The following is a 24,964-nucleotide window of genomic DNA, read 5'->3' as shown; positions in this document are numbered from 1 at the left end:
CCAGCGACTGGTGAGCTTCTCGTCCGCTTCTCTCTCCCCGCTCAGTGCTTCCTACGTGAAGAGCTCTGCGAGAAGCCGTCACACAGCATCAGAAGCCAGCGATAATGTTTTTCTGTTTATGCATTTGTGAATGAAACTAGAAAAATACTGATATGCTGAGGTAAGAATGAAGAGAAGTGCTTCATGCAGATTACAACAAACACTAAACAGCAGTACAGATAGGCTCATGTTGGTAACCTTCCTGCTCAACTACATTGTTCTGCCATCTAGTGACCATTTTTAGAACTTCATCCACTGTGTATTACATTCAAATAAAGAGTTTAGCTTCGTCACCGATTTAATTTTATATAAATAATTCACCAGAAAATGAACACTAAAACCTTTTTTTTTTTTTTAATCTAAGTTACATAAAAATCTTATGTGATGCATCATTTCTAAGTGTAAATGCGGATTCTACACCAAAAAAATCCATAAGAATTGATATATCGCACACCAAATGCAAAAATGCTGTTGAGCAGTGTAATCGTTGTGTGTTAAGTCACATGTGCCACCTCTGATATTCATGCGTTTTACGTGAAATTTGGAAGCTATTTAATTGGAAGAGGTCTTAGGAAATTACCAGTAATATAAATTACATTTTTGTGTTACACAAACTTTTAAAGAATATTTGGTAAGTTTTCTTTTAATTTTCAGCCACAATCTATCTTTAAATTCTAAAATCCTGCATTTTCACACTGAATTTATAGACTAATATTAGTCTATAACTTCTTGATCTGCAGAGAAAGCTTTGCAGCAGTCATATCACTATCACAGGCAGGATTACACTGAAAGGTAACACCTATAAGTAGGTAACATAGGATCCACCATTTACCAGAGGTATAAGCTGTGACCATCTACTCCCCTTTCTGCAAAATGACCCCCACACAGGTTACAGAACATATCTAGAACAATCTCCCATACAAGTCAATGAGTCAGCTCCTGTCCATTGTGTAAATAGCCAATGAAGCTGCTGTAAAGCATATCTCTAAATGATGATAAAAGCTGCTCAGGCAAGATGACTGCATCCCTATGGGCACAAACAAACAGAATAAAAAAAATAAAAATAAATGTAAAAAAGTTTCTATAACTGATTTTAATTAGTAAAACAAAAATGGTGTTATAGCCGCTGTAAGGGAATCAGTCAACTCCTAGGAGGCCCATAAACTAAACGTATAGGTTCACTGGAGCGCTAATTCCAGGCACGTATTATACTTGACTGCCCTACCCTGCCATCCCAATGTACGCTGTTAAAGCCACTGCTGAATGCATTCAGCTGACTACACAGGCATAGGGAAGGGTAAGTAAGTATAATACTCATATCCCCAGACCCAGCATTTTCAGTTCCAATGAGCCCATAAGTTTAGTTTATGGGGATCATAGGCGCTGGCAAGCACCATTTAATTTTTTTTTTTTTACATTTTACTTTATTTACCGAACAGTTTTAAAATGCCACACCTACAACTGCATGTGTGAATGTAGCTTACTGCACCCCAAGTAATTTGTTCTTCAGATCACATCCTTGAGGAGCATATATGTAATACTAGCTGATATACCTGGCTTTGCCTGAGTTAATTTGATACAGGTATTTACGTGTTGTTCGCACGGAAAAATTTATGAAGTCAAGATGACTTTAGAGAAACTGAGGAATAAAATATGTATACACATAGAGGAGCGTTTGATTCTCCTCAGGCTGCATGTACTGAAGTCCCTCCGCAGAATGTGCCACCCCTTCCACTCTCCTCATTTAGGACCTAAAGAATGCTTGCACCAAATTTCACGCTTGTAAGACACCGAGAAGTTACATTACATAGCGGTGCACGCACTTTTGCAATTAGCATTGAATAATCGAGTTGTGACCCCTTAAGGCTGGGTTCACACAGGGCGGATTCCCATCCGAAATCTCGCGGTTTGGCCGCAGCAAAAACCGCGAGACCTCCGCTGGGAGAACCGCCGCGGCTCAAGCCGCGGCGGCTTTGAAGCGGCCCGGCCGCATGCTTTTCTGCTGCGGCCGGCTCTCCCATAGAGGAGAGCGCGGCCGTGACATAAATAAACAAAAAACCGAAAGTAAACAGACATGCTCAATCTTTGGAAGCCGCTGCTGCGGCGGCCGCAGCTTCAACCGGATTTACCGCTGCGGATTAGCCGTCCCGTGTGGATGAGGTTTCTGAGAAACCTCGTCCACATGGCTGGCTAATCCCGAGATTAGCGGCCGCGGGCGGATCTGCTGCGGCAGAACCGCGGCAAATACGCCCTGTGTGAATGCAGCCTTACTTTTCCTATTTAGGACCTAAAGAATCATCACCCCAAATTTCATGCTTCTACGACACCGGGAAGTTGGAGAATTAGTGGCGAGTCAGTCAGTCAATGAGGGCTATCACATATATATATAGAATTGGTTAAATAATAATCATCAAACATCCTGGGGCTACCTTTGTTGGTGAGGGAATCTTTGTCTTCCTTGCTGGTAAACCAGGCACGACTGACTGCTGACACCTCATCATTGCCTGCACGGGAGATGTCAGCAAGTTGTTCGTTCTGAAGAATCTAGAAGAAGGGAGTTGATAATTCATTATACCCATTTAAATCATTCCTCAGAGATTTACTGACACAGTCACCATATTTTACGAGTTATACCACATCTTATGTGGACATGTAGAGTAACGATAATAAATACTAATAATACAGGCATTATGATCAGGTAGTGTAGCGGGGAGGATGTGCCTTAGCGAGTATACTCGCTCATCTCTAGTTCCCATGCATTAGACATCACTGATTGCACCAACTAGTGTGGAGTGGGTAAATGAGGTAAATTTTCGCTATGGAAAACGTCTTAGCAGATGACAATAGTATGGTGGATGCTTAACGTGCCTGCAGTAGTTGGATAGCATTCAAGGATATTGCCAATATGGCCAGCTGGCTGGCCTAAAGGTCCTTCTACATGGGACAATTCTTGTTCTGATTGTTCAGGCTCCTGCGCTCTCGCTGGATTTTGAACAATAATCGTCCTATGTAAAAGCATGCAGAAACTGAATGACCGAACGAGAATCATAAGTGTCCCTCACATTTATAAAGAATCTATTGAGCAGTTACTTCCATTTCCCATGTACATCCTCTCACATCTTTCCTTCCCTGTCCTCTCCTTCCTTCCCCAACCCTTGTATGTATGTTCTGTAATTGTTCGTCTCTCCACTCGCTCCTCTTTCGTATTCTATACAATAATAATATGATCTGAGCTCATTGACCGTAACCTCTACAGCTTACATTATGGCTCGCTGATATTTTGGATGTTACCTAAAGCCGCAAATATCCTACAAATTACCAAGCTTGTTCTTGACCTCTGTTTCACTTTTTTATAGCTCAGGTGTGTTTTGTATTATAAATTGAACTTCTTGTATTTTATCTATTTCACACATTTGTATTATATTGCATTGCTTCATACTCTGTCACATCTTTGGGGCATTTCCATTGCTTTGTATACTTTTTAACCAAATGTAATAAAACCTTGGATTAAGAGAAAATATGCCCTTTACAAGATGTAAAAGAAGTGATAATATAATAGTGGGCTCAGGATCTAATTTTACCTGAATTTGAGTTATCGAGTCTTCGCTAATGTCATCTTCTGTTACCTCGGTGGTAGCAGTCATGGTCACCTCAAAGCTCTGGTCCTGTTCCGATACTAAATGGAAATAAGCAAAGAACAGCTGTGTGGGTCCACAGAAATACAAATAGGACCAATGACTTAAAATCACAACAATGCTATACCACCACATTAATTCACCGCCATCTACACACATGCAGTTGCCATATAGAATCAATACACTGTATGAGAATACAGTCATAAATAAAAACAACATGACAGACATAGGGGAGAAGTATCAAAATAGGTAAGATGTGCGTGTAAGAGAGCGGAGGCACCCCTATCTGGCTACATGTGTCTCTTACTAACTGAATTGTTGTGTAATTTATGGTATAGTTTTAACAGAAGCAATTAACGGTGTTTAACTTCTGCGATGGGGATCTGTTCTCCGGCAGCATAGCTGGAGTTTATTACAGACTCAACAATTTATTGCAGTCCCCTAACCGATATGGCGCCAGGGAGTTACTGCCCTAAACACCATATTGGTTGGGAACCATGCACTCACCTGGGCATCAGTAAGACTATTTAAGGGAGTGGCTTTGCACCAATAGTGAGTCAGCTAACAATGAGTACTACGCTACAAGAGAGGTGCTATGTGACAAAAGAGCAAGGCAGCGTTCACACTGTGTGATGCACTCCAGGTTTTGCCCTCTTTTGTATCCGTTTTACAAAATTCCTGATTGTTTCAAATATATTTGGAGTATAGAATAGCGAAACCAAAGAAGTTATTCTGTACTCTAAATAGAATGGGAATCTTGTAAAACAGACACCAAAGAGGTGTGCGCTTCACAAAAGAGGTTTGGGGATTCCATCACAGTGACATTGTCAGCCGCTGTCACGGAACCCCCTGAGCGCAGCACGCAGTGTATACAATAACGCTCCCTAAAACAGTAACACAACGTACCGGAGAGGGATAGTCAGTGTTGGTGTGCATCAATCCCTCAGTTATAACTAATATTGGAGGCAGAGGGTCACACTAATGTCTCTCAAAACTGTAATTAAGTCCAGTATTCCTCCTAATGCCACACTCAAAGTTTGCTTGGCTAGACCTGTGACCACCAGCCCTTCAGTGTGACGACATGACCCCATAAACATGCACCGTAGGAGGGGGACAGTGGAGTTGTGTGCACACTGTTCAATTTTCAAGTTGGAATGAAGTTAAAGCAGCCTTTTGGTTTGGGGGACAAGATTCTGTCCCATGACATGAGCAGCAGAGGGAAATAATACCTGCAGTCGTTCTTCTCGCCTCCCCTCTAATCTGCTGGTTCCAGGCCCTATTGTCAGCCCCTCACGATGGATGCAGCAACTTCCTAACTAACTATTGCCCACTGTGCATTGCTGATTGGCCAGTGATCACATTTGCAGCTCTGACCAATCATAGAGCAGTTTAATGCATTAGTAGTCTAACACTGTGGGAATTAGACAGTCTGAAATTGCGTCAGCCATCTAGAATGGACAAAAACAGGACCTAAAAATGGCGGATCGGAGGAACAGACAGACAAGAACAACTAGGTAATATACCCCCACCTCCTCCAGTCCCAAAACAGAATTTGGTCCTGAAACCAGAGGGTCTCTTTAAGCTTTGGAACCATTCCCTTGAATATGCTTTGCTTTCAATTTACTAAAGTGTGCTTCTGTATTCGGCAGCATTAATAAAAGGTCTGGAGGAATGGCTGGTACCATTTTGAGGACAGTGGAGGATTATATTTCCATCCAGGTCCTGTGTGAGGGTGAGAGCGTTCCTGCTGCTTTGTACTTTCACTGTTCCAGACTCGTCTTCAGCTGTGCTCATACTCAACCTGCAGGGAAATACAATATGGAGATCAGATTGAAATGTAATGCACTTATACCATCATTCCAACACACTGACCATTGTGAAGCTGACATGTAACAGAAGCTAATTCACAGGATTACAGACATTATTCCTCTAGATTAGCTTTCAGCTGGTTGATACTCTTCTACGTGTCGTTTGCATTTCTCAAATACAAAAAACAAAACAATCAGAGCTGGCAAGCTCTGATTGGCTGAGACAGCCAATGAATGGCTGTGATTGGGCATTGAGCCAGCGCCGAAAACCAATCACAGCAATCTATTGCTGAAGGTGGTGTTCTCGAACCTGGCTTATAGCAATAGATCTGTCAGTGCGGGGGAAGCCTGGAGCACCGGCAGAGACCAGCGGCCGGGACCCGGACGGCAGCGGCTAGGTGAGTATCGAATTTTTTTTTCAGCAGCCAAAACACTGGCATAAAGAATGGCAGCGTTGCTGAAACCGGGCTGAATCTGCAGTAAATGCAGCGTTAAAAAACGCTGCATTTCTGCAAACGGCTGTGTGAGGAGGCCTCAGGCTGCATCTGTAAAGCTTGCTTCACCTGGGACAAGTATCGTCTGAATACTCCATAGAGAGACTGTAAGCCACAGTTGTTCTGTGCAAGCACTGCCACCAACTGAAATATAAGCCCTACCCCCAAAATAATTAATAACTGTAGGAAAAAAAGAATACATCACCTGGCAAGCACTGTCATCTCTGGCACGTTGTCTTGCAGGAACCCGGCACTCTTATTCTGCTGCTCTTCTGGCAGGGAATTGAAAAATCCCCGCCTCCTGGTGCGCTGCCTCTGGTTGGCTGAGTGCTGTGACCAATCAGAGGCAGCGCTCGGCATTGAATGACAGCTGATTGCTGCCTCTGGTTGGCTGAGCGCTGTGACCAATCAGAGGCAGCGCTCGGCATTGAATGACAGCTGATTGCTGCCTCTGGTTGGCTGAGCGCTGTGACCAATCAGAGGCAGCAATCAGCTGTCATTCAATGCCGAGCGCTGCCTCTGATTAGTCACAGCACTCAGCCAACCAGAGGCAGCGCTTCAGGAGGTGGGGATTTTCAATCCTTGGTCAGAAGAGAAGCAGAAGAGTGTCGGGGACCTGCAAGAAGATGCACCAGAGATGACAGCGCTTCCCAGGTGATGTATTTTATTTTTTTTTATTTCTACAGTTGATTATTTCCCCCCCCCCCCCGAGAATCTTTGACGCAGAGAGTCCCCTGCCAGTGCTGTCACAGCAGTGTCAGAGGATCGCAATCCTCACCCATTAATTCCAATGAGGATGACGCTGCTGCCGCTGGCTCCATTGGGAACAATGGGCGAGATTGCAAAAAGAATGGACTTGCCGCAATTTTCTTTTAACGCTGCATTGCAAGCGTTAAAACAAAACAGAGCCATCGGCTTCATAATTTTGCGATTTTTCGCAGCGCTGGGAAATTGTGCGATTTTTCTCACCAGTGTGAAGGCACCCTGAGATGTAAGCAAAACGACCACTTCTTCTAGAGGCGGGATGTTTTATTTTATTACAAAGAGTATTTAGATGCTTTCAGTGGATTTCCCAGCCAATGATCTGGCAGGGGGAAGGGGTTGAAATTTCAGACATATGTCCATCAAAGACCCCCCCCCCCCCCCCTCCAACTGCTGGATGAAGGATACTTCGGACCATGTAACTGCCCCCAACAATTCGTTAGGACATTGAGAGGTTGAAGAAGTGCCCAGTGGCTGAGCGTAAGAGACAACAGGCAGCAGCTTCAGCAGCTATGTGGAGCGACTAGTCAGATTATTGTCCCCGGTCCAGCCGCCCGCGGGGTGGGCTCACATCCGCCTCCGGGGTGGGCTCACATCTGCCCGCGAGGTTCCGTTTTTCTATTCTGTTGGGGGAATAGGAAATGGGTATCCCTGCAGCCAATCAGTGCTAATCGGACCCCGTGGACTATAACAGGGTCCGTTCGGTTCCCGATGAGCTTGGGGGGGGGGGGGGGGGGGGGGGGGGGTGTTTGCTCGCAGTGGCCGAGGGTCCCAGCACGGGTGTGAGACTACCCTACAGATGCTGGCAGTGCCCCTGACTACTGTGGGGTGCAGTGAGGAGGACGCCACCCTCTGGTCAGTTAGAGGCTGGCATGGAGCAGCTGATACCCCATATATGTGCCTTGTTTCTGGGGGTCTCGGTGTAAGCCCCCCGTGCTCCAGAATAGTAATCTCCACTAGGGAGGGGTGCAGCGGGACCCTCCATGCCGGGTATAGCGCGCACACAGCCGCCGTTATAGAAGTTGTAAGAAGCTCCGTCAGTTGTGACATGACAGCGGTGCCGGCGCGTCCCCTGCAGCACATATGGCGGACAGAGCGGCCCGCCCGCACCCAGCAGCAGTCCGGCACCGAGCAGTGCGCGCAGCCTGTCACAGGGCCGGCCTCGTACTCACTTCCTGTTGTCAGTCCGGGCACTCAGCGAGCAGGATGGAGACACCGAGATACCAGGATGAGGAACAGCGAGCAGCCGGAGCACGTCACGTGACCGCAGGGGAAGGGGCGGGGCTCACTGCCAATGTAGGTGCAGGGAGCCACAGGAAGAGGCTGCAGAACTGGGCAGAGGGAGCAGCTGTGAGGGAGAAGGGGACATGGGGTTACTATGTGTATGAAAATGGATCATGGGGGGACGTGTAAGAGGGAGAAAAGGGCATGGGGGGACTATGTCTGCGAGAAGATGGCGTGGGGGCAGCTGTGAGGGAGAAGGGATATGGGGAGGACTGTGAGGAAGGAGGGGGCATAGGATGGTAGAGTTGGAAGGCGCCTCCAGGGTCATCTGGTCCAACCTCCTGTTCAGTGCAGGATCACTAAATCATCCCAGACAGATGTCTGTCCAGCCATTGTTTAAACACTTCCATTGAAGGAGAACTCACCACCTCCCATGGTAACCTGTTCCACTCATTGATCACCCTCACTGTCAGAAAGTTTTTTTCTAATATCTAATCTGTGTCTCCTCCCTTTCAGTTTCATCCCATTGCTTCTAGTCTTGTACAAATGAGAATAGGGCTGATCCCTCTGCACTGTGACAGCCCTTCAGATATTTGTAGACCACTATTAAGTATCCTCTCAGCTAAACATTCCCAGATCCTTTAACCGTTCCTCATAGGACATGATTTGCAGGCCGCTCACCATCTTGGTAACTCTTCTCTGAACTTGCTCCAGTTTATCTATTTTTTTTAAAGTGGGGTGCCCAGAACTGGACACAGTATGCCAGGTGAGGTCTGTCTAAGGAAGAGTAGAGGGGGATAATTACCTCAAGTGATCTAGACTCTATGCTTCTCTTAATACATCCCTGAATTGTGTTTGCCGTTTTGGCTGCTGCATCACATTGTTGACTCGTGTTCAGTCTATGATCTATTAGTATACCCAAGTCTTTTTCACATATACTGCTGCTTAGCTCAATTCCTCTCATTTTGTATGTGCTTTTTCATGTTTCTTGCCCAGATGTGTAAATTTGCATTTCTCTTTGTTAAATACTAGAGATGAGCGAGCACGCTCGGTTAAGGCAGTTACTCGAGCGAGCATCGCTCTTCTCAAGTAACTGCATACTGGTCCGAGCAGATGCGGTGGGGAGAGTGAGAGAGATCTCTCTACCTTCCCCCCCCCCCCCCCCCCCGCTGCCCCTCCGAATCTGCGCGGACCAGTATGCAGTTACTCAAGAAGAGCGATGCTCGCTCAAGTAACTGCCTTAACCGAGCGTGCTCGCTCATCTCTATTAAATACCATTCTGTTACTCGCCGCCTACTGTTCAAGCTTTTCTAGATCTTTTTGAGTACTCTCTTCCTTAGTGTTAGCTATCCCTCCTAGCTTTGTGTCATCAGCAAATTTGACCAGTTTCCCATTAGTTCCCTCGTCCAGATCATTTATAAAAATGTTGAACAACACTGGGCCTAGGACAGAGCCTTGTGGTACCTCACTTGATACATTCTTCCACTTGGATGTGCAGCCATTTATGATCACTCTTTGAGTACGATCACTTTTCAATCCCATATTTGGTCTTTTTTTCAATAAGTATGGTATGAGATACTTTGTCAAATGCTTTACTAAAGTCAAGATATACTATATCCACCGCATTTCCCTGATCAACCCAGTCGGTGATTCTGTCATAGAAGGAAATTAGTCTGGCATGACTTGTTGCTTACAAACCCATGCTGGCTCTGGTTAATTACTTCATTCTTATCCAAGTACTTGCATACATGCTGTTTAATAATTTGTTCAAAGATCTTTCCCAGTATAGAAGTCAGTCTCACAGGCCTGTAGTTTCCTGGATCCACCTTCTTCCCTTTTTTAAAGATAGGGACAACATTTGCCCTTTTCCAATCTTCTGGGACTTTTGTTCTCCAGGAATTTTCCAAGATTACGGCAAGTGGTTCAGTAATTACCTCCGCTGCTTCCTTTAGTATCCTAGGATGTAATTCATCTGGACCTTGAGACCTGAATTAATTTAAGTTAGCTATGTGTTCCCTCACCATCTCTATGCTTACAGATAGCCTGCATACTTTTATTCCCACAATAGCACAGGGAAGATCAGTTGATGTTCTATCTCCTTTCTGAGAGCAAACAGATACAAAATAGGAATTTAAAAGGTCAGCCTTCTCAACATCATTCTTAACCAATTCATTATTTTCATCCTGTAAGCATCCAATAGCATCTTTGACTTTTCCTTTGACATACCTCCAAAATCATTTTTATTGCTTTTGGCCTCTGTTGCAAGCCTCAATTCGTTATTAGCTTTTCTAACACTTGCCCTACAGTTTCTGCAGACTACAAGTTCTGTGTTCATTCGTCCTGGTCTCTTTAAATGCTTCCCACTCTTCCTTCTTTTAGGATTGTTAACGATTGTGCTTTGAGAATCTCATTTCGCAATATTTCCCAACCTTCTTGGACATTTCTGTCCTTAAGAACATCCAGCCATTGGATCCTCCCTATCCTCTTCCTGAATTCATTAAAATCTGCCTTTCTGAAATCCAACCTTGAGCTCTGTGTTTTCTCAGGTCTTCCTCCCCTTTTTATCCAAAATTCAATGATAACATGATCACTGCTTCCTAAGGTCCCAGCCACCCTTACTTCCTCAAGCATTTCATCCCTGTTGGTAAGAATTAGGTCCAAGATAGAAGATCCCCTTGTTTTCTCTTTGACCTTTTGGAAGGTAAAGTTGTCAGCAAGAGCAGATAAGAATTTGTTGGATCCATTAAGGCCCATTTACACCAGCCAGTGATTGCTAAAAAAAAAACCGCTAATCGACGATCGTTTTATCGATAATCTGTGCGTGTAAATGTGCGCCTATCGTCCACTTTTCGGGCACTGCTAGCTGATCGTTAAATTCAAGTAAATCTAAAAATCGTCCTTCACTCTTATCAGTAGTTCTCCACAGGGAGTGCTGATAGCATTGTTTTCCCCTGGAGAACAAAGGATCTGAGCGCAGATAATAGCCCTCGGGCTATTAACTACATTCAGGGAAGGCTTCATTTGCACACCTAATTGGTACTTAGGTAGCTGAGTAGCTACTTAAAACTTTATGCAAAATGATCGCTCAAAGCTGTCACTCAAACTGTCGTTTGAGCGATCATCTGCTGGTGTAAATGGGCCTTTACTTTTGTCTGAGAGAGATTCCCAACAAATGTCTGGATAGTTAAAAGCCCCCATGATCACTATGGTGTTTTTTTTCGAGAGCTTGTCCATCTGATGTAGAAAGAGTTCATTAATATCTTCTTCTTGTCCAGGTGGCCCATAGTAAATACCTACAATAGTGTACTTTCTGTTCTCTCCTTGTATTCTTACCCAAACAGTTTACACAGAACCACCATGCTCTGAAGCTTGAATCTCTGTGGAGATGATTGTTTTCCTAACATACAACAGAACACCTCCACCCCTTTTTTAGGTCTGCTTCTTATAAATTAGTTGTATCCTTCAAGCCTTGTATTCCAATCACGTGTATCATTCCACCAAGGTTTTGTGATGCCTATGACATCATATTTCTCTTTCTATGTTAGGAGCTCCAATTCTCATTGTTTGTTTCCTATGCTCTATGCATTTGTGTAAAAACTTTTTAGTTTATGATCGGTGTCTCTTGCTCCTCTACTTTCCTTCTGAATTTTTTGTCTTTGTTCTTCCTTTCCACTTCTAATAGCAAGGGTCTCAAATGTATTAATTACCTGTATATTTTTACCTGGCCTTTTACTTCCCTTCCCATATTGTTCTAGTTTAAAGCTCTCCTGATGAGTGAAGCAAGGAGACCACCAAATATAAGCTTACCTGTTTTTGTAAGGTGCAACCTGTCTCTAGCAAGTAGTCCATCATATAGGTAATTCACTCCATGGTCAAGAAATCCAAATCTTTGCTGACGACACCATCGATGTAGTCAGTTGTTCACCTGTAGAATCCTGTTCAATTTTCTTATTCCATGGCCATCCACTGGGAGGATGGATGAGAAGACTATGTATGCTTCTAGTTCCTTCAGCTTCTTTCCAAGGTCTTCTTTCTAAATCCTCGCATGTGATGCTACAAAGTCGCACGACTTTGTAACATCACATACAACTTTGTGGCACTACAAAATCACGGTATTACCGCGAGAAGACGCAGCGATATTGCATGGATCAGTGATGCGATATCTCGGTGATGCCGTGTCGCCCCTGTGCATAAGGCCTTAATCCCACTCAGAGCTGGTGTTTGCATGCTTAAGTGTAGTGTCCCTCTCCCCTTCCCTGAAGACTGACAGGGCACCTGCTGTCCCTCCCCTCCTTGCGTTCTGGGGTGTTTGCATTGTGTAGTACGGTGACCGAACAGGTCTAGGTGGCCCGCAAGTTTTTTCCTATTTCTGAGCAGGTGTGCCCCCCCCCCCCCAGACATCTGATGTCTTGTGTGTGTGTGTGTCAGATGGGTGATGCCTGACACTTTTCCGTATGTCACCACGGTGGCTGACTCTCTATTCTCCTGGTGTGAGGACACTTGGACTGGCTATGGTTGGCTATCTGTATGCATGTGAGCTCTGGGTGGGGTTTCTGTTCTATGTAGTATGTGTAACCTGGTATGTTGCTGTGAACAGTGACGTGTGTGGTATGTCTGTTCAGGGGGCCAGACGTGTACTTTATGTGCAGTCCTGTTCTTTGTCCAGTGTGTGTGAACAGTGTCGTGTCCAGGTTACTGATCAATGATAGTCAGGTCCCAGATGAAGACAGTGGGGACTGTGAGGAAGGACGGGGCACGGGGGGGGGGGGGGGGGGGTTGACTGTGAGAAAGGAGAGGGGCATGGAGGGGGGACTGTGAGGAAGGGGGGGGGACTGTGAGGAAGGAGGGGAGACTGTGAGGAAGGGGGGGGGCTGTGAGGATGTAGGAGGGACTGTGAGGATGTAGGAGGGACTGTGAGGATGTAGGGGGGACTGTGAGGAAGGAGGGGGGACTGTGAGGAAGGAGGGGGGACTGGGAGGAAGGAGGGAGCATAAGGGCAGGAGTGTGAGGAAGGAGGGAGCATGAGGGGGGACTATGAGGAGGGAGGGAGCATGAGGGGGTACTGGGAGGAAGGAGGGGACATAGGGGGGGGGGCTGTGAGGAAGGAGGGGACATAGGGGGAGGCTGTGAGGAAAGAGGGGACATAGGGGGGGGGCTGTGAGGAAGGAGGGGGCATAGGATGGTAGAGTTGGAAGGCGCCTCCAGGGTCATCTGGTCCAACCCCCTGCTCAGTGCAGGATCACTAAATCATCCCAGACAGATATTTGTCGAGCCATTGTTTAAACACTTCCATTGAAGGAGAACTCCCCACCTCCCGTGGTAACCTGTTCCACTCACTGATCACCCTCACTGTCAGAAAGTTTTTTTCTAATATCTAATCTGTGTCTCCTCCCTTTCAGTTTCATCCCATTGCTTCTAGTCTTTCCTTGTACAAATGAGAATAGGGCTGATCCCTCTGCACTGTGACAGCCCTTCAGATATTTGTAGACCGCTATTAAGTATCCTCTCAGCTAAACATTCCCAGATCCTTTAACCGTTCCTCATAGGACATGTTTTCAGACCGCTCACCATCTTGGTAACTCTTCTCTGAACTTGCTCCAGTTTATCTATGTCTTTTTTAAAGGGGGTGCCCAGAACTGGACACAGTATTCCAGGTCTGACTAAGGAAGAGTAGAGGGGATAATGACCTCACCTGATCTAGACTCTATGCTTCTCTTAATACATCCCTGAATTGTGTTTGCCGTTTTGGCTGCTGCATCACATTGTTGACTCGTGTTCAGTCTATGATCTATTAGTATACCCAAGTCTTTTTCACATATACTGCTGCTTAGCTCAATTCCTCTCATTTTGTATGTGCTTTTTTCATGCTTCTTGTCCAGATGTGTAAATTTGCATTTCTCTTTGTTAAATACTAGAGATGAGCGAGCATTTATAAAAATGTTGAACAACACTGGGCCTAGGACAGAGCCTTGTGGTACCCCACTTGATACATTCTTCCACTTGGATGTGCAGCCATTTATGATCACTCTTTGAGTACGATCACTTTTCAATCCCATATTTGGTCTTTTTTTCAATAAGTATGGTATGAGATACTTTGTCAAATGCTTTACTAAAGTCAAGATATACAGTATATCCACCGCATTTCCCTGATCAACCCAGTCAGTGATTCTGTCATAGAAGGAAATTAGTCTGGCATGACTTGTTGCTTACAAACCAATGCTGGCTCTAGTTAATTACCCCATTTTTATCCAAGTACTTGCATACATGCTGTTTAATAATTTGTTCAAAGATCTTTCCTGGTATAGAAGTCAGGCTCACAGGCCTGTAGTTTCCTGGATCCACCTTCTTCCCTTTTTTAAAGATAGGGACAACATTTGCCCTTTTCCAATCTTCTGGGGCTTTTGTTCTCCAGGAATTTTCCAAGATTACGGCAAGTGGTTCAGTAATTACCTCCGCTGCTTCCTTTAGTATCCTAGGATGTAATTCATCTGGACCTTGAGACCTGAATTAATTTAAGTTAGCTAAGTGTTCCCTCACCATCTCTTTGCTTACAGATAGCCTGCATACTTTTATTCCCACAATAGCACAGGGAAGATCAGTTGATGTTCTATCTCCTTTCTGAGAGCAAACAGATACAAAATAGGAATTTAAAAAGTCAGCCTTCTCAACATCATTCTTAACCAATTCATTATTTTCATCCTGTAAGCATCCAATAGCATCTTTGACTTTTCCTTTGACATACCTCCAAAATCATTTTTATTGCTTTTGGCCTCTGTTGCAAGCCTCAATTCATTATTAGCTTTTCTGACACTTGCCCTACAGTTTCTGCAGACTACAAGTTCTGTGCTCATCCATTCTGGTCTCTTTAAATGCTTCCCACTCTTCCTTCTTTTAGGATTGTTAACGATTGTGCTTTGAGAATCTCATTTCACAATATTTCCCAACCTTTTTGGACATTTCTGTCCTTAAGAACATCCAGCCATTGGATCTTCCCTATCCTCTTCCTGAATTCATTAAAATCTGCCTTTCTGAAATCCAACCTTGAGGTCTGAGTCTTCTCAGGTCTTCCTCCCCTTTTTATCCAAAATTCAATGATAACATGATCACTGCTTCCTAAGGTCCCAGCCACCCTTACTTCCTCAAGCATTTCATCCCTGTTGGTAAGAATTAGGTCCAAGATAGAAGATCCCCTTGTTTTCTCTTTGACCTTTTGGAAGGTAAAGTTGTCAGCAAGAGCAGATAAGAATTTGTTGGATCCATTAAGGCCCATTTACACCAGCCAGTGATTGCTAAAAAAAAAAAACGCTAATCGACGATCGTTTTATCGATAATCTGTGCGTGTAAATGTGCGCCTATCGTCCACTTTTCGGGCACTGCTAGCTGATCGTTAAATTCAAGTAAATCTAAAAATCATCATTCACTCTTATCAGTAGTTCTCCACAGGGAGTGCTGATAGCATTGTTTTCCCCTGGAGAACAAAGGATCTGAGCGCAGATAATAGCCCTCGGGCTATTAACTGCATTCAGGGAAGGCTTCATTTGCACACCTAATTGGTACTTAGGTAGCTGAGTAGCTACTTAAAACTTTATGCAAAATGATCGCTCAAAGCTGTCACTCAAACTGTCATTTGAGCGATCATCTGCTGGTGTAAATGGGCCTTTACTTTTGTCTGAGAGAGATTCCCAACAAATGTCTGGATAGTTAAAAGCCCCCATGATCACGATGGTGTTTTTTTTTCGAGAGCTTGTCCATCTGATGTAGAAAGAGTTGATCCATATCTTCTGCTTGTTCAGGTGGCCTATAGTAAATGCCTACAATAGTGTCCTTTCTGTTGTTCTCTCCTTGTATTCTTACCCAAACAGTTTACACAGAACTACCATGCTCTGAAGCTTGAATCTGTGGAGATGATTGTTTTCCTAACATACAACAGAACACCTCCACCCCTTTTTTAGGTCTGCTTCTTATAAATTAGTTGTATCCTTCAAGCCTTGTATTCCAATCACGTGTATCACTCCACCAAGGTTTCGTGATGCCTATGACATCATAGTTCTCTTTCTGTGTTAGGAGCTACAATTCTCCTTGTTTGTTTCCTATTCTCTATGCATTTGTGTAAAAACTTTTTAGTTTGTGATCGGTGTCTCTTGCTCCTCTACTTTCCTTCTGAATTTTTTGTCTTTGTTCTTTTTTTCCACTTCTAATAGCAAGGTTCTCAAATGTATTAATTACCTGTATATTTTTACCTGGCCTTTTACTTCCCTTCCCATATTGTTCTAGTTTAAAGCTCTCCTAATGAGTGAAGCAAGGAGCTCACCAAATATAAGCTTACCTGTTTTTGTAAGGTGCAACCTGTCTCTAGCAAGTAGTCCATCATATAGGTAATTCACTCCATGGTCTAGAAATCCAAATCTTTGCTGACGACACCATCGATGTAGTCAGTTGTTCACCTGTAGAATCCTGTTCAATTTTCTTATTCCATGGCCATCCACTGGGAGGATGGATGAGAAGACTATGTATGCTTCTAGTTCCTTCAGCTTCTTTCTAAATCCTCGCATGTGATGCTACAAAGTCGCACGACTTTGTAACATCACATACAACTTTGTGGCACTACAAAATCATGGTATTACCGCGAGAAGACGCAGCGATATCGCATGGATCAGTGATGCGATATCTCGGCGATGCCGTGTCGCCCCTGTGCATAAGGCCTTAATCCCACTCAGAGCTGGTGTTTGCATGCTTAAGTGTAGTGTCCCTCTCCCCTTCCCTGAAGACTGACAGGGCACCTGCTGTCCCTCCCCTCCTTGCGTTCTGGGGTGTTTGCATTGTGTAGTACGGTGACCGAACAGGTCTAGGTGGCCCGCAAGTTTTTTCCTATTTCTGAGCAGGTGTGCCCCCCCCCCCAGACATCTGATGTCTTGTGTGTGTGTGAGATGGGTGATGCCTGACACTTTTCCGTATGTCACCACGGTGGCTGACTCTCTATTCTCCTGGTGTGAGGACACTTGGACTGGCTATGGTTGGCTATCTGTATGCATGTGAGCTCTGGGTGGGGTTTCTGTTCTATGTAGTATGTGTAACCTGGTATGTTGCTGTGAACAGTGATGTGTGTGGTATGTCTGTGCAGGGGGCCAGACATGTACTTTATGTGCAGTCCTGTTCTTTGTCCAGCGTGTGTGAACAGTGTCGTGTCCTGTGTGTTTAGTGCATCTCTCCAGGTTACTGATCAATGATAGTCAGGTCCCAGATGAAGACAGTGGGGACTGTGAGGAAGGACGGGGCACAGGGGGGGGGGGGGGTGACTGTGAGAAAGGAGAGGGGCATGGAGGGGGGACTGTGAGGAAGGAGGGGGGACTGTGAGAAAGGAGGGGGACTGTGAGAAAGGAGGGGGGACTGTGAGGAAGGAGGGGGGACTGTGAGGAAGGAGGGGGGACTGTGAGGAAGGAGGGGGGACTGTGAGGATGTAGGAGGGACTGTGAGGATGTAGACGGGACTGTGAGGATGTAGGAGGGACTGTGAGGATGTAGGAGGGACTGTGAGGATGGAGGGGGGACTGTGAGGATGGAGGGGGGACTGTGAGGATGGAGGGGGGACTGTGAGGAAGGAGGGGGGACTGGGAGGAAGGAGGGGGGACTGTGAGGAAGGAGGGAGCATAAGGGCAGGAGTGTGAGGAAGGAGGGAGCATGAGGGGGACTATGAGGAAGGAGGGAGCATGAGGGGGGACTATGAGAAGGGAGGGAGCATGGGGGGGGGGGGTACTGGGAGGAAGGAGGGGACATGGGGCTGCGAGGAAGGAGGGGACATGGGGGGGCTGTGAGGAAGGAGGGGACATAGGGGGGAACTGTGAGGAAGGAGGGGACATAGGGGGGAACTGTGAGGAAAGAGGGGACATAGAGGGGGACTGTGAGGAAGGAGGGAACATGGGGAGGGCTGTGAGGGAGGAGGGAACATGGGGAGGACTGTGAGGAAGGAGGGAACATAGGGGGGGGGCTGTGAGGAAGGAAGGAGCATAGGGGAGGCTGTGAGGAAGGAAGGAGCATAGGGGGGACTGAAGAAGGAGGGGGGACTGAGGGAGGAGGGGGGCATAGGTGGGGACTGAGGAAGGAGGGGAGCGTGGGGGGGGGCTAAAGAAGGAGTGGGGCATGGGGGGACTGTGAGGAAGGAGGGGGCATGAAAGGGGACTGTGAGGAAGAAGGGGGTATGGAGGGGGGACTGTGACAATAGAGGGGGGACTGTAAGGAAGAAGGGGGCATGGAGAAAAGCTGTGAGGAAGGAGGGGGCATGGGCGGGGGACTGTGAGGAAGGAGGGGGCTGCCAGCGACAAACGGTAAATTTTTTTTTGCTTATGTGTCCAATTTAGGCAGGCCTAAAAATCAAATGACTATCCATCTGAACAGCGGGCTGTATGAATAGAGGCAGGCGGCTGTAAGTGATCCCAGTGCACTCTGCGTTAATTCAGTGAACGATTACACTCGAGCACAGAAAAAAAAATTGCCTGCTACTTGGGGTTGTTTCATGTGTGCTATAAACCCAGTGTGTAGAGTCCAAAACTGCAGTCGGATTTTGCCTTGGATGTTGGGTTCTGAAGTTATACACTGTGTCATTGGCTATTTATACAGACAGGCGAAACTGATCTTATGTTGGTAATACAGCTGCTGTACATAATTACATTGTACTTTAAACCTGAGAGATTACAAAAGCTTGTTCACATTGTAACATGTAAATAAAAACTTCACTTGCTTTTGCACTTGTGAGTGTCTGTTGTTGACGGCTGCAGAAACCATCATGTTGGGGTGGAAGTAGTCTTGATCTCTTTTTTTGCATGGTGGCAATATCATGGTGGAATCTTCCCCATGTTCATCACTCACGTCACACAAATATGTAGGGAAAAAATCCAGATGAGAATGTAATGCGTTTTGAGTGACATTTGGCAGCCGAGTTACTGATATGCTGCTAACATGTTACTTTACAAGGTCATGCAAATAAGAAAGATGTAAAAATATCTATACAGCGCCATCTATTGGATGGCAGCATTCTTTCAATTTAAAGTGACCTTATAACAAGTTGTCAATGATTGGGAATATTAAACCAAGCCAGAACCTATGCACAGACAGCCTATTTTGGGGTGTTTGCCCCTCATCAGTGTGCAGTAGGATTCTGTGTGGGTGGCCTATAATGTGGGTCAGAAGTGGTGTGTCTCCATAAGGAGAGCACCCAAAAAATGTGTTGAGACACCTACCCCGTTTCCCCCAAAATAAGACCTACCCCGATTTGTTTTGAGATTTTTAGAGAGGCTTGAAATATAAGCCCTACCCTGAAAGTAAGTCCTAGCTGCATTACATTAAGAAAAAAAGGAATACATTACTTAGCAGGCACGATTAAGGTCCCACCTTCAGGAAGCTATGGCTCTGATTGATTCTCGAGCACTGCTCAGCTAATCAATGCAGCGCTCGATTAACCAATGCAATGGCTGTGATTGGTTCATCAAGCACTGCATTGGTTAGTTGAGCAGTGATTGAAGAACCAAACACCGCCATCGTGTTGTGGAAGCGGGATTTATGAATTGGCCAATCAATGCCGCCGCTCAGCCAATTCATAAATCTCGCCTCCACATCTTGATGGCTGTGATTGGTTCTTTGATCGCTGCTCAGACAATCAATACTGCGCTCAATGAACCAATCACAGCCATCGCATTTGTTAATCGAGCGCTGCATTGATTGGCTGAGCAGCACTCGAGAACTAATCAGAGCCATCACTTCCTGGAGGTGGGATTTATGAAGTGATCTTCTGTGGGCGGGCAAGGACTGCAAGAAGCGCTTCGGAGTTCCGGACAGCAGCGGGAGGAACCGGGACCGAGCCCGCTAGCTAAGTTTAATAAGAACTCTCCGAAAATAAGACCTAGCACCTCTTTTGGGGAAAGAATATAAGACAGGGTCTTATTTTCAGGGGAAACCGGTAGGTGTCATCATGGTTTCTGGCATGGTTTCAGAACTACATTCTCGGCTTCAGCAACTAGAGCAGCACATAAAGTAAGTAGGCCATTTCTGGCACTGGGGTCTCTCACAACTTTAGGCCTCTTTTACATGGGCTACAAAATCATTGCTACAAAACATGTATGTGAAGCTCAGGGTTTCTGATGGGTTCTTTCACATAAGATGTTTTGTAGCCTGAAAGAACCCATTGGAAACCATGAGCTTCACATACAAACGTTTTGTAGCGATGATTTTGTAGCTGTGTGAAAGAGGCCTTACGTTGCTCTTAGATATAAAGCTGATAACAGGTTGCCATTAAGAAGATGAAGGGGGTGTCAATCTGCAAGGTTTTTGGAATAAGACCTGTACTGTTGGTGTCACAGACTGCTGGACCCTCCAACTCCAGTTACCCTTCTGTCTTTTGAATGTCATTTAATAACCTCTAATATTTTAACTCTTTGTAAACTCATGTGCATAGAAGTGTTGGGAGACCCCAGTATAATGTCACTACATGCTGTTCCTGTATATTGATGATATGTTAGGTATTAGTGTATCTTGACGCCACCAGGAAGTCCTGGTGGAGCCAAGATTGACAGGGGGGTGACGCCCCCCTGTAGCTGATTGGCTGGCAGCATAATTTCCCTGCAGGTCCTCGGCGCTCAGTAGAATACTGTACACTGTCATGTAAGGTCCCTGCTGATGCTCATTGCAGCCTTTCCAATTTCAAGGAACAGAAGTGCATTGCTGCTCTGCTGCAGACACTGGCCCCCAGAAGCGTGCTCATGTGTCAGGTTTTGCGCCCACCCCCCTTCGGTCCCAGCAGCGTGCAAAGGTTCAAGAAGTTGTGTGCTGCTCACCCTCCACTCCTAGTTACTGCTGTGCCACAGAACTTGCTGTGCTGCGCTCCTCTGGACCTCTGCTGCTCACAGTAGGCCCCCCCTGGACCTCTGCTACTGACATGAACCCCCTCCGGACCTCTGCTGCTGATATGAAGCGCCCCCCACCCTCCCCCTTCGGACCTCCGCAGCTCACACTGTTCCCCCCTCCGCTACCGACTGTCAGTTTCAGCGCTCCTGCCATCAGCTGAGATGTCAGCGATCAGTGTCACTGCTTCTCCGGTCCTCCGGTGCACACACTGAGGCTGGCATGAATATGAGGCAGCGCTCATTAATGGAGGAGGACAGCAGTGAAGCCGCTCCCAGCGGCGAAAGGACAGCAGGAAAGCCACTTCAGGCGGTGGGGAAGGCTACTCCAGGGGTGAAAGGCAAGGATTGCAGGGCCAGTGCCTTGGAACATCTTGCCGCCTGGGTGATTCCACGGTCCAGGTCTGATGAAATGACACCCCTGCTAGGCTTCTAGCAGCGTCCATTGGGTGCCATATAGACTGCTAGGAACTTCAATACTTGAGGCAATCGTGAGCTAGGCGTTCCTCTTGTCAAACCCCTAGCTTCCGGTGGCGTCAAGATACACTAATACCAATATGTCCTTAGTCTTCTAAAACTCTTTAATGTATACTAAGACAATGATATTAATGACTTATCCTCAGGATAGCTCATCAATATGAGATATGGGGGGGTTCACTGCTCGGGACCCCACCAATGACTTGTTTGAAGTGGCAACTACTTCAATGTATACCAGGCACGGTGTCATACATTGTATAGCGGTTGTGCCTAGTATACTAGTTCAATCTCATTCACTTGAATAGTACTGAACTGCTTTCAGGCCATGTGACTGATGAATATGAGCTGCTTGAGTTTGTGGCACTCGCACAACTGTTGCGGCTTGTCAGTGGGAGGCCTAAGTGGTGGACCCCCACTGATCTGCTATTGATGAAAGCATTAATGGATGCAGTTTTTAGAAGAGGGCGATTTCTTGGGAGTTGTAATATAGATTTATCAAAGTCACTTAAAAACTAAATTGGCCCTTTTAAATTTTAGTTTTGGATATTTTCTTTACAATTAGAACAATTACCCCATACTTACAAGCTCTCTTACGTCCCCAAAGCAAAGTAAATGAACCAGGTTAGCGCTCCTGAGTGGTTAGGCTTTAAACTAACAATGTGTGAACAAAATATATTAATCACACTCACCCGGTGTTTGGTAAAGACCTTATCCAAGATCCTTACCAACACCCCTTAATCCAGGAGAGCCTGTAGAATAAGTTTCCGGTGGGTCCCTTTAAATCCCCCGGGCTAGACAGGGGAGAGATCTGCAGGTCCTCCGTCTCTCTACCTCGAGAGCCGCTGAAGTTAAAAGCTGTATACTATGAAAATTGGACACCGCGCTCCTAGGAATATCCACCCTCCGGACAACCGTCACTTTCTTTTACTCCGTTTATTCAAACAACGCGTTTCGTCGATTACGACTTCATCAGGTACAAATTGTTACATAAAATCACCACTATATATACACATACAATCAATAAACAAGTTATTACCTTAGTCGATATGCTGCACGCTCAGATCCCGCTCCCCTCCGGCGTCCAGCGCTGTCCCGCCCTGCACCAAACGTCACAGATGACGTAGCACACGTGACACGGACGTAGCTGTAATGGGCGCCGCCCCTCGTGCGGGGAGGAGTGAGCTCGGACCCTGCCGCTAAATCTGTTGATAGAGGTTACTATGGTTACATTTTTATACATCGGTGTGTCTAGCCTACACCGTGTTATATTTACCTTGCCCTTGTTACATGCCTTCTTGATCCACAGCGCTTTATTAAAAGAACTATCTAAAATCCCTATAAATATATAAATACATAAATGCCTATCGCGTTAATCCCTCATTAAAATACATATTGGCTTTTTGAATATAAAAAATATATAAAAATATACATATATATAAATATCAATACATCTGCATGAGTATTGCATATAAATATCACTTATACCTTTTTATATAAAATTAATTCCAATATCGCTGTTTGCCCTAAAAAGGTGTGTTGTGTACTTTAATACACTTAAACCTGCGACTTACAACCACCAACTTGGCTTGCAAGATTATAAAAATAATTTTTGATGTTATTCTTAGTATATGTATAAAATTTATATTATTTGTCCATACAATTATTCTACTTATTATAATGAATTTATTTATAATTTTTCCAAAATTTCGTTAAGTCCTTTAGGGACCAACGTATTAATTCTATATATCCAGAACATCTCCTTCTCTCTAAGTTTTTGAGTGGAGATGTTCTGGATACATTCAATTGGTGTAGCACGCAAACCTGTTGGGTCGCAGGCATGAACTAGAGAGAAATGTCTAGACACACTGTGTTTTTTATAGCCTTTATGGATATTACTCCGATGTTGATTTAAGCGGGCCCTTAGTGTGTTTACTGTCCTCCCTATGTATCTAAGTCCGCACGGACATTCCAACATGTATATAATACCTTTCGTATTGCAGGACATTTTTTGTTTAATTACTATTTTTTCCCCATTAATCAATTCAACATATTTTATCCCCTGGGTAATATTAGAGCAACATTTGCAACGCTTTTCTCTGCATTTGAAAACTCCCCCCTCCCCTTCCTCTTGTATTTTAATAGATTTAATGGTTTTACTGGTCTTATTTTCTTTTTTTGGACATGATGGTGCGATGAGATGAGATGGTGCGCTAACCTGGTTCATTTACTTTGATTTGTTTTACACGGACTTCTTGTGGAGTTCCGGAGTTGTTTTCAGGAGTGAGCACACCGAGAAGGCATATCAATGGAGAAAATTAAGGACTACTGGGCCAATATGGATGTTAGACTGATTTGTGCCCTGGAGGAGGTGCATGACGACATAAAAAAAGTGAATCTCTCTACGGTTCCACATTTAAATGATGAGGACCTTATATGGGATGTGTCATCAGACCCAATTGAGGTGGGTAGAGAAACATCTCATATGAAGAAGACCCTGCAAGATATCTGGAAGCAATCTTTGGACATTATATTTCTTAAGATCTATGATCTAAATAAATTGGTCCCCAGGGGTCTTAGAGTGAATATCCTCCCAGCGTTCCCACAAGATAGTGATTTTTCGGGTCAATGGGTACTGATGCTGCATACGTTTGCGACTTTGATGATATCTAAGTTAATCAGTAAACGGTTGTCATTGTTGTCCCTTAAAATGAAGGATATTATATTTTGTATTGAGGAGAAAGATTATGATGAGATCTATAGATATGTAGAGAAATATGAGAAAGAAATTATACAACGTAAAATAAGGAAACTCATAAGGGATTATCAGGATTATGAGCTCAAAGTATTCTTTCCCAAAGATTATAAAAGGAAGAGAGGTGTTCAGAGAGAAAGGACAGAGATAGATATATCTGCTTATGCAGGTGGACATGAGCAACAGAGACCCTATAGAGGGGGAAATAGGAGAGGACCCATAAGACCACCACTTAGAGAAGAACATTATAATCAGAATAGAGAGTTTAGATCACATCATAGAAACCATGTATGGAGAAATTATTATGAGATGGGAATGCAAAGGGGAGGAGGTAGGCATGAACAGAATCATAGATATGATAACATTATTCACAAACAGGGACATAGCAATAGTAAGGAAGGGTGGGGTTTAGGGAGACCAACACCTCCATTCCAGAAGTTCCAGTACAATAACAAGATAAATAGGAAGGAATATTTTCAGCAAAGATACATTGAGAATGATAACAATGCACATTACAAAAGGAATAAAATAAACAGACGATTTGCGGATGGTAATAAACAAACGGAGTGGATGACATTACCGAAGGAACAAATAATTGATATTATGCAACCAAAACCACAACGACCCAGGAAAACTATGGGTCAGTTTCTCGATGAACACAGTAAATCATTATTTGTGGTAGATTCCACAATATGTAGTATTCCAGATAATACACCAATTCAAAAACGGATAAGTGGAAGGGGCCTGCAGCAGAGGGAGCAGGGAAAAGAACATAGATCTTTAACCAATACACCAACATTAACACCTAATGAAATTGAGGATATTTTACTCAATTCCCCTATGGCAAACTCCCCTCCAGATATCAATGAGGTTATTGATTTAAG

At 44.8% G+C, this 24,964-nt stretch overlaps 1 protein-coding gene across 3 annotated transcripts in view; it reads right to left on the bottom strand.

Moving 5' to 3' along the window:
• DMTF1 (cyclin D binding myb like transcription factor 1) overlaps positions 1-7,993 on the bottom strand; it is a 44,331-nt gene extending 36,338 nt beyond the window's left edge. For 2 of the 3 annotated variants that reach the window (XM_066592019.1, XM_066592017.1), the window contains exons 1-4: positions 7,911-7,993; positions 5,357-5,475; positions 3,621-3,715; positions 2,469-2,583 (exon numbers count right to left, since the gene is read on the bottom strand). In XM_066592019.1, the coding sequence (XP_066448116.1) occupies positions 2,469-2,583; positions 3,621-3,715; positions 5,357-5,468 (322 nt within the window). In that variant the 5' untranslated portion in view covers positions 5,469-5,475; positions 7,911-7,993. Of the gene's footprint in view, positions 1-2,468; positions 2,584-3,620; positions 3,716-5,356; positions 5,476-6,945; positions 7,075-7,910 lie in introns of those variants that run through there. The other variant, XM_066592018.1, reaches the window with a different exon arrangement.
• Between the last annotated feature and the right edge of the window lie 16,971 nt (positions 7,994-24,964).

Source organism: Eleutherodactylus coqui, chromosome 2 (assembly GCF_035609145.1).
Source record: "Eleutherodactylus coqui strain aEleCoq1 chromosome 2, aEleCoq1.hap1, whole genome shotgun sequence".
In the NCBI taxonomy this organism is placed as follows: Eukaryota; Metazoa; Chordata; class Amphibia; order Anura; family Eleutherodactylidae; genus Eleutherodactylus; species Eleutherodactylus coqui.
The sequence above is the reverse complement of the archived record's forward strand: the minus strand, read 5'-3'. Positions and strand labels throughout refer to the sequence as shown.